The sequence below is a fragment of the Carassius gibelio genome, chromosome A4, assembly GCF_023724105.1.
Source record: "Carassius gibelio isolate Cgi1373 ecotype wild population from Czech Republic chromosome A4, carGib1.2-hapl.c, whole genome shotgun sequence".
NCBI lineage: Eukaryota > Metazoa > Chordata > Actinopteri > Cypriniformes > Cyprinidae > Carassius > Carassius gibelio.
Genome location: NC_068374.1, coordinates 26,084,873 through 26,095,793, shown reverse-complemented (window position 1 = coordinate 26,095,793; position 10,921 = coordinate 26,084,873). Strand labels below are relative to the sequence as shown.

Below are 10,921 nucleotides of genomic sequence, written 5' to 3'. Positions count from 1 at the left end.
TGGCTTTCTCCATTGTAACTATATTCTCTGACGTAACTATTAAAATCAAATGTAAATGAAGCAAAATCCTGCTTGGTTTTATAGAATAAGATAATCACACAAAGGAGCAGAATCAGTGCCAGAAAAACTCCAACGCCTGCCATTTACAAAGACTTACACATCCTCGGCTAGTAGATCAGAGCTAAAAATGCTTAAAGTCAAATAAAATAAAGTAAAAATTCAATATCTCTAGGTAAATCTAAATATGTTCCTAAATAAGTTGGTTAACAGATACACAACAAAAATAAGCACACATGGGAACAAAACTGACAAACTAAAGTCATTTCAGGACAATATTGGCTTGAACAAAACTTATTCATGTTTAGGGCTTCAAAGCTGTGATCACACTTAATAAACTGCAAGCCTACAGCTTTGAAGTTTGTGTTTTCACAGCCAAGACAATAAAAGTAATGTTTTAATCCTGTATAGGGCAAATGTCTTTTGCATCTAGTTTTATAAATATGAATGGAAGTCAGTGGAGCAAAATCTAGTGTGACCTCACCTTAAGACAAAGCACGGAGTAATGCAACAGTTGTAAATCACCTCCACACACCCATACAGTACATACAAAACAACTGAGCACATCAAACCCTGTACATAAATGCTACAGTGAATGCTAGCTTTTATCTATGCATCTACTCGTCTGTTCTTCAATCCATCCATCGTCAGTATGTTCACATGTGTATTTGCACACACACTGGCTAATTCACACAGGGAGCAGGTTCTGATTATTCATGAGGAACTGGCCTCTAATTGCAGAGCGAGTGTGGTGTGATGTAAGAGACAGAGAGAGAGAGAGAGAGAGAGAGAGAGAGAGAGAGAGAGAGAGAGATACTGTGGAAGGAGCTGAGAGCCGTTCTCTCAGTAATCAGACTGAAATTAATATGCAAAGTATGGCACACAATGGCTTCGAACAGCTGATCCCTGCCTGCTTAAACAAAGGTCTGACTTTATCAACAGCTCTCATTAAGCAGAATTTGTTAGTCAGGGATGATGGGTATAGAGATGGAAGAAAGGATGAGTGTGAGCGAGTGAGTTAGGGAGAGAAAGACAGATAGACAGAATGGGATATGCTCTCCACGAAATCCTTCACACTTTCAGGCAGTTTCACATTGTAATTTCATCACAATAAGACACACATGCGCCAATGTCTTCTGAAAATCTAATACAGTGAACTTTTTCCACCGACAGGGTGCCAGTGTTGGTTTCGGAGCCGATGCCCAATCTGGACCTGTGCCATGTGCCATTTCCACACAGAAAAAAATTGGCTGCCCAATGGCTCCTAAAACCTGCTGGTCTCCAACTTTTCAGAACAACAACAACAACTCAAAGCTAGATAGCTCCCACTATAATAATAATAATAATATTAATAATAAAATAAAAACTCTACACTTGAAAAAAGCCTGATGTGACAATGCTAAACAGCTCATTAAAAAAAAAAAAAAAAATTTGTATTCACAAAAAATATTAAATTAATTTAATTGAGAAATGTTACATTTAAATATTGAATTAAATAGACTGAAAAAAAGTTTACATAATTTTCTAATAAATAAATAATAAATAAACAGTAGCTTGTGATAGCATATTATTTATGTATTAACAATTATTTCAATGACATCAAAAGTATTTATAAATGTATTAATCTCAATTCAATTCAGATTTATTGAAGTTGCAAAGCAGATTTACAGAACATTTAAGTACATTATATTTAGTAATTATGTATTAATCCAGAATTTTTTATTTTAATTGCTATTTTTTTAATAAATATATATTTCCCCATGCCGTTAAAAGTAGCTTGTGATAGCATAATAAATACATATATTAACAATTCTTTCGATGACTTCAAAATAATTTTGATATTAATTGCTATGACTTTTTAAATATATAATTAAATTCATAAATCTTTTCATGGCATCGAAAGTATCTTGTGATAAAGATGCTTAATGAAATGACGGTGTTACTGTATGTTCGCGAATAATGACCATGGTATGAGATGTACAGTACTGTACAGGTTGTATCGTTGTTCGGTTCTCAAAACACGCTGAAGATTTAAGTGCAAAGTGATGATGTGTGTCAAAACGTTTTAAATTCTCCATCACTCACCCTCTGGCTCGTTCTTGATGAGTTCCTCCATCTTGCGCTGTTTGAGCGTGTCGACCACGTCGGCCAGGCTGCCCTTGCGTCTCTCTGGTGTGCCCAGAGCTGATGCGGAGCTGGGTTCACTCCCCGGCCGTAGGGACCCCTCCTCCTGCTGCTTACTGGGTGAGGTAGACGAGTTGTGCTGGGGGTAGGGGCTCAGGGCCAGGCCTTTACTGCCATCCTGATCCTGAAAGAGCGGTGGAGAGAAAGACGGTGTTAGACAAAGCGATAAACAGACTTTCACTAATAGTTTTGTCCTGTTCCTGAGTGTTGAGGCATGTTTAGATTTACTTTCATCCTCATCTGCCCATCTGTACTCTAGAAAGTCTCTCTCTTTCTTTGCCTCTGTCAGTCTGAAGTCTCTTTAGACAAAATCATTAGTGGTGAAAAGTTTCAGTCGTTTCACCATCACAGGAACTCTCTCTTTCTCTGAGAAGGGAAGTTTTTTTTTTTACTTTGATTCAGCTCCAAACACAAGAACGTCCAAGTTTTTCAACCGCATTTTTTCTGCTCTTTTTGACCAACATGACAGCTGCGATATCAATCACCATCTTCAACGTTTCATGCATTGATCTTACGTCCAAATATGTAACAGTTCCCGTCTTATGGTTTCTTATGTAATGTGGCTTGTACACTATAAAAAGTGAAACTGTGCAGTTGTTGCCTTGAGGGGCTATTTCTAACTAATTATTATATGACATTATATATAATTATTATATGACATTTATTTTTGTATTATTTTTAATATGAAAGTATATGCACACATACTGTAAAATGGGTAAATGACAGATGTGGAGACTTATGATTATGAATTATCACACACACACACACCACATTACTTTCTCCAAGCTCCGGATCTCCTATATAAAGTTTAATTACAAAACAAGTCAGATATTTATAGACCAGGTCAGCAGTCCAAGTCCTTTAATCAGGGTTAATCTTTGGTTAATCCACATCTATTATATACCTTACCACCCATGTGACTGACAGCGGCAACAGCTAATCAGACAATAGCATAATCCCACTGACATGGCTACACCTCAACAATCAACATCAGCTTCTTTCTGCCACCTGCATCCATCATGCAAAGCAATATGTCTTCAGTCCAAACTGAGGCTCACAAGATTGATCCAGTTCCTTGTGCAGGTATATTACCCGCTTAGATTTTAATAATGACATCTGTTTTTAATCATTAACTCCGAGAGTGAACAGAGAGCAGCAGATGGTTCATTTACTAAAGCTTAATGCAACACCAATTACACAAGACTTTCACAAGACACAGAACAGTGGCAAATACTATTTTATTTATATCGGCAGAGTGAGACTGTAAGATGATCTGACTTGGCCCTGCAAACAAAAGAGTTCGTTATATACAACATGGCAAAAGATTAAATGTTATAGAAAACATAACAATAATAATAATAATAATAATGTATTTTAATTTTAATGTGCTCTTTTAACAGTGTTTTAAGACTATTTTATTATAATAATTATTTTTTATGTTGATCATATATGATAAATTACTAAATGTCTTAACATTTTTAAATGTTTCGACATTTAATCTGAGACAATTAAATGCTATTTATTTGTAATAATAACTACTATTTACAAAACAATTTTTTTTATACAACATGGACATTTTAAGTTTTAAACTTTGAATTATTTTAAGTTTTTTAAATAATAATGATTTTTAGTAGTGTTTTACAGTATAAAAAAATCTTTTTGAATGTTTTTCTACCGTTGTATAATTATTATTTATATTATTATTAAAATTTTATTTATTTTGTTAATATATTTAGAATAATTTATAATCATCATTTATGTTAATACAATTATTAAATGACTAAATGTTCCAAAATTGGATGTTGCCATTTAATTTATTTTAGCCATTTACATTAAGCAATTTATTAACATCAATATATATATATATATTTTTTTTTACACAAAACAGACGAATAAACAAACATCATATTCAGATCTAAAACATACGGTTGTGAACACTCCATATATCCAGTTATACTAAACATATCACACAGATTGACTCGTCACAATCCATCATCATCATCATGCTAATAATAATTACGGTAGAACTAATTAAACTGAAAGACTTCTACTTGCTACAAACGCACACTGAAAGACGTTTCGCGTTGATACTCATTCACAAACAGACTGATGACTGACAAGCTTATAAGATCTTAACAGGCTTTTATGATACATGGAAAATATGACAGCTTGCATACTGATTTCCCCCCTTTTCCATAATCTGCCTGCAAAAGGGCACATTTTTCCAGACACACCCCTCCGTTTCATCCCTCTTTTCCCCATCAGCTCCAGTCAGACCAGTCGAACTGGGATTAGGAGACTTCTATAGTCACAAATGGCCAAAGTAGTGCAAGATCACCCCGTCATTCGCAAACAAAACTGTCAACTAGCTGTTAAAGAACTAACAGTGAAGAAAGATAGAATGAAGAGGGGAGGACAAGAGAGAGAAAGCCAGGGAGAGAGTGGGAGCGAGTGGCAGAATGGCAGGCGTTTCTCTCTGCCTGCTTTAGTGTGGCATGCATCTTAAAACACGGTCACACCTGTCACTTCCAATCTATCTAATCCACTGCATACTTCAAACCGCAGCTTGCGTCTTTCTCCAGAGATGTCTAGAAAACAATTCAAATAGAAGGCGAGATGGGGCGGAGGAAATCGTATTCCTTAACTTTTTTATGTCCTTGGCCGTGACACTAAGTCTCGGACAGAGAAAGAAGCAGATGAGCTAATGGTTTGTGTGTTTCTTTCGTTCCCCCATCTTTAAATATAAGGCATTGAGTAACATAGGGTTGATTTTCAGGTTAAGTACCCCTATTTTGTCCGTTGATTACGTGTGTGTGCATGATTTTCTGCCACGTATGAACAAGTATGCAAAGCTTAGTGTATGTATTTATATGCATTTCTGATGTGCCGTTCTGTGTGGTGTGGGCGGTTCTTCTTTTAATTGTGCAGATGTCAATTCTTCGTGGAAAGGCTAAAACTGCGTCTTTACACGACCCTCTCTTCATCCTTAAACCACGGCAGCATGGCGACAGAATTAAACAACTTTTGTCCTCTTAAGCTCATGTGTGACAGGAGCACATTTAAACACACTTCAACTCTTGCCAAGAAAGCAAAATGCTTTCTTCCCCCCTCTAGTTTTTTCCTCTCGTCTTCTCCCTTCAGCACAGATGCCACCGTTCTTCCAAATGCCACCTATTTTCCTCCCTTTTTTTTCAAATGTTTTCCTGTCTGTGCTCCGCAGGATTCCAACCTGTTTCCCTCAGAGCGTTTCTCTCGCTCTTTCTCTCTCACGTTTACATATGCTAACTTAAATCCTGTTATTTTACTGATGCAGGTAGCATCTAGCTAATGAGACTAACTCGATGCACCGCCGTGTGATTCTCTGGCTCGCGTTCACCACACGCTAGGAAACTAACCTCTACGCTTGCTATCAGTTAAACTGTCAAGAGTCCCGCTGCTGAAACACACACGCTCGAGTTGGACATCTCTCCTCTCCTGCGGTGCTGACGCCTCGTATGTTGTCTTAAGCCCGTGTTGCTGATCTCTACCGTGTGTTTGCAATCCGCTCACCTCTAAACGGAGCTATTGTCAGCCCTGATCCTGCCGTGAGCACGCACACACATACACACAGATGCAGATTCACAAGCGCTTCACATACTTTCGAACACCTTACACTGTCTCATTCCTGCCCTTCTGTAGTAGACTTCGCATGAGCTTATGCAATAGAAAAAGACATAATTAGATTTATGTGATGCTACAGTTTAAATGTATCGTCAGATTTGTAGAAACCTTAAAAATACAAGAACACAAATTTGTGACACTGAAACAAAACGTTCCACATATAAAAGCAATTTATGAAATTTCAATTTTATTTTTACTGATCCGACCATTTTGGCCTCGGATCAACAATAAAATTCTAATGAATAATTTTATCAATCAAAATTATTATAAAAACTGAATATATATATAAAAAAAAATATTTAAAAGTACATGTCTTCCCTTAATGCCTCTCCTCCTTGATGTATTGCTCTTATCTGTACGATCAAAACGGAGTATTATTTAAGTTATTTTCAGGGGTTATCAGGAGTAAATGCCACAACTGATCGATCCCGGAGGGTTAACCGGACAGAAGGGAGAGTAATTAACACCTCGCTATTATCACCCGTGTGTAAAGCTTCCCACCTTTCAGTTTCAAACCTTCTCCTGTAAAAACTGGCAGGAGTTTACAGACTGCCGGGGACACGCACCGACGTCTATTGTAGCAAGTTGCGGGCGCTTCAGCTCCGCTGATCCCATCATCACGAACGCGCGCCTCTCTCTCTCTCTCTCTCAGGATGAAGAGGTCAGCGGAGTCTGAAGCGCATGTGTGCTGCTGCCGTGTTAATTTACAATGACAAGATAAAGCTGTAATCTTCCACTGCGTGTTACCCAGGGACTCGCCGAGTCGATTTACACTTCCCTATCACTTTATACAATTGCCGTGACAAAGCCCCTCTGAGTCCCCACTCGTGTAAATCTCTCTCTCACTCAACTCTTCTGCCAGTCAGCGCGGATCGGCTCAGGGAAACTTAATGTCTCACACATGCCAGCCTGCTTTCCCCAAAATCCACTCGTGCTCAAGACGGATACGCTTTATTAATCCACATCAAATACAGCGCGCATGTTTTTTTTATGTCATGTCAGCGCGAGAGACAGAGACAGCAGTGTAGTCTTTCAGATAACACAACAATTGCAACCAACTGCACTGCTGCAGATACATAATTATTCACATTATGATTCATAGGAATAACAATCAATTGTACAATAAACATTTGTTTGGTTTCCCAAGCAAGCCAAATGCTAATCTGTTAGCAATCTAAATTACTGATCTAAATTAGTTAGGGAAGGACCCTCAAAAGGTACATCTTTGTGCATTATCTTCCCATACACTATTAAAAATAAAGGTCCTTTATTGGCATCTGTTTCGATAAAGAGCCTTAAATATTAATGGAACATGTCCATTGAACAAAGGGTTCTTTATAGTGGAAAAGGATTCTGTTTGAAAACTTATTTTAAGAACTGTTTTCTAAAAGGTTCTTGGAAGAAACTAAAAGGGTTCTACAGCATCGCTGAGAAAACCTCCTTTCGGAACCTTTATTTTTAAGAGTGTAAATGGAGTATATTAGTACTTTAAGGTACAATTTGTTAACCGCCCACCCCCCCAAAAAAACAATTGTAGTTTAACAGCAAGCTACTCTTAAAGAGAGAACCGACAGTCATAAACAAACACACCACGCTGCAATCTGAGTGTATAAAGTGAGAACGCAGGAAACGCTTGAGTGAGAAAGCTCGAGGACTTTGCTTTATTGTAGGAAACAGTTCCAAAACTGCAGAGTCCAGCGTGCCCTGTAATCACAGTTAATTGCGGAATTAGCTTACCGTTAAGTTCCTTAAGTACAGATTCATTGTTTTACAGCCAGATTGATTCCTAAAGCCTGAGGCGGCATTCGTTTATCGTTAAAAAGAGATAGCAGAATTGGGCTAAATGTCACTAAAGAGATACTGGAGCCTATGTGCGTGTTCATGTGAGGATTACAATCACAGGGTCCATCTCACTTCTATTTCATCTTACATCTTTAAATAAACAGCTTTAGAACGTCTGAGACAGTCTGAATCCTCCATGACTACAACGACCCATCATGAACTCACACTCCAAAATGACACATGAACCATTAAGCATGAGTCATATTGGCCACATTCAAAAATATGACCTGTCTCGTTGAATCTGCTTATGACGTCATCAAAGTGCGACAGGCATTTCCACACGAAAAGTGTAAGTGAGAAAAAAACAATGGGAGGGACTTACTCTAAGGAGGAGGAGTCAATCAAATGCATATTAGCAAACTGGGAGGGGCTGATATGGGCTTTGTCCAATCGTATGAGAGAGGTTTGAGCGAATCTGACGCCTCATAGTGGGGCTGACTTACCATGTTCGCGTGTAGTGTTGGGGGGCTGTCGAGCAGTCGTGGAGATCGCGGGGACATTTTGCTGCAGTATGAACTCAGGGGCAAGTGAATGACAGCATGTCCGTCAAGTTCTTCATCCTCCAAACGCTGTCTGCTCGTCGCCATGACTACCTCTCCATCTGTTCCCCCATATGGAGAGGCTGGTCGCTTGGAAGACATCCTAGAAAAATTAGAGAGGAAAAGTGACTGAGGCATTCAGGAAAGACAGAGATGTTTTTTTTTGCTGTTGTTTAATTGTGGGCTTTTTACGCACACACACCTGACACACACTACTCGCATAATGACAGCCATCAATGTCATAGCTTTGTCCACATCCATCCTTCCATCAAAGAGACGTCCCACCTACACTATCACAGAGCCATTTACTGTAGCAGCATCGCACACGATGCGTTTAGCCAGCCTGTTTGATGTAAAGACTCGAGCGGCCCATTAAAGAAAAGTGCAGAAGGCCCAGAGCACATCAAATATCACGTTAGACAAGAACACAGACAGACAATGGTGTGTGCGTGAGCTTGTGTGCCACAGTAGATGTTAATGACAGTGTACATGGTGTTGACAATGCCAGAGAAAATAGGCCTTGATGATGGTCTGTGTTCCTCTGTTACCGTCAGGAAGAAAAAGCATTTATTAAATGAACTCTCTCTCCTACAATGCACAGTGAGGAAAAATGAATATGCTCTCGTAATAAGATTTCATCTGGCTTACGGCATTGCCTAAGTGCTTTCATAGACGCTTCTCAGCCTTGGGGCTAGTGTTACTATGGCCCTGGGGTTATAAGTACCACTCTTTTAAGAGAAAAAGACAGACAAGGATAAAGAGAGATGGAGAGAAGTACTTTTATTGGGCTCCTACTCTGCAACTAAAAGAACTGGCAAACAAATGTTATTTGACTGCAGTGTTGTAGTAAATTTGCTTTTCCCTAAAAGCTGGTTTTCAAGCAAAGTTATGGAAGCCCATTTCATATACTACACCATACCAATTTCACAGACAAATTTTCGCGGAGGTGTTATGATCACGCCATTTTGGCTACATGAGGGTGCTCAAATGTTTGATTTCACATAGAACTACTGGTTATCTCCCAATAAGTTAATATACAGCCTATTAAAATAATGCTGTAAATACGAATCTGAAAGAAAGAAGCTTTAAATAATTATTTTAAGACGCATGAATAAATCCAACCACCCCTATAAATTTAAGTTTCTTTTGCCATAATCTGCGACCGACAGAGGAGGAGCATCTTGGTGGCAAGGTAAATCCCACTGATAAAAAAAAAAACCGGCTGCTTCATTCTACTTGTCATCTTCAGCATGCGCATCTCAAAACAGAAATCCAGAATATTATGCACATAACGTTATAATGAGAGCCCCATTCATTTTTTTTTTTGTGAGTTCTTAGGGTTTCACTGACGTTTAATGTTAACCATCTTTTAATCAAAACATTATTCAACCTGTTTGTATCTGCGAGGTGTCCATTACACATTTTCCCCTATGTTTTAAAGTAATTATGACTGTATAATTTCTGACTTCACTCTTGGTAATGTATTTTTCCCCGCCCCCAAAACATATTTATTCAGCTATTAGTTGAATATCGGAAAGATTCAAAAATTGCGATACAACTATGAAAATCCTTAGTAAATGACAACCCCATACTACATAAACAATTATTTTGCATAATTACAACTTAATATCTCACAATTTTGACTTTCTCTTAGAATTACAACTGTCTGGTAATTTATGACTCAGAAGTTTATGACTCACAACTTTATCTTAGAATATCTTTATGTATCTCTTAATATAACATGATCTCATAATTGCATAATCAACTATTTCTCATCATTGCTACTTTATTTCTTGTAATTGCAACTTTTTCCACATTGTTACTTTATATGTCATAATTGTGAATTATTTCTCGTAATTACTCACAGTTGTGACTTTCTCATAATAATGACTTTATATCTTCAAATTGTGACTTTCTTATAATTCTGACTTTATTTCTCACAACTGTGACTATTTCTCATTATTGCAACTTCATTTCCTGCAGTTGCAACTTTTCCACAATGTGACTGTCATAATTGCGAATTATTTCTCGTAATTACTCACAGTTGTGACTTTCTCATAATAATGACTTTATATGTTCAAATTGTGACATTCGTATAATTCTGACTTTATTTCTCACAACTGTGACTTTATTTCTCATTATTGCAACTTCATTTCCTGCAGTTGCAACTTTTTCCACAATGTGAGTTTATATCACATAATTGCGATTTCATATCTCATAATGCCACGTCATATCCCACGACTGTGACTTCATATATCACCCGTGATTTATAACTCACTTTACATCTCACGGTTTACTTTAAAATCTTTCTTTAAAAAAAAAGAAAAGATAAGAAAACTTGATATTTTATGCTCTAAGTTAGAAAAAAACTTACTGTACCAAGTTGGTGCAATAGAGAGGTTACTTTTTTAGCATGAATTTCTTTCATCAAATGGCATCTGCAGTCTCGGGTAAAGTCCAGGTTGCGTGTGCTGAACTGTATGGTATTGTTGTAGCTCTGGTTTGACTCAGACGCCACATCTGGTGAACTGCTAAGGTTTCTCTTTCTCTCATTTACTGCTTATTTGGTTTAGATTAATTGTAAAGACAAACATCATATAATGTTTCTAACTGTCTGGACGGGATAAATGAGACTCACC

General features: G+C 37.6%; 1 protein-coding gene across 18 annotated transcripts in view; it reads right to left on the bottom strand.

Moving 5' to 3' along the window:
* The window catches only part of LOC127974934 (transcription factor SOX-5), a 188,515-nt gene that overhangs the window by 57,870 nt on the left and 119,724 nt on the right, over nucleotides 1-10,921 (bottom strand). For all 18 annotated transcript variants that reach the window (XM_052578635.1, XM_052578680.1, XM_052578589.1 and 15 more), the window contains 2 exons: nucleotides 8,187-8,385; nucleotides 2,143-2,365 (listed from right to left, as the gene is read on the bottom strand). In XM_052578635.1, coding sequence (XP_052434595.1) covers nucleotides 2,143-2,365; nucleotides 8,187-8,385 — 422 coding nt within the window. The remainder of the gene's footprint in view (nucleotides 1-2,142; nucleotides 2,366-8,186; nucleotides 8,386-10,921) is intronic.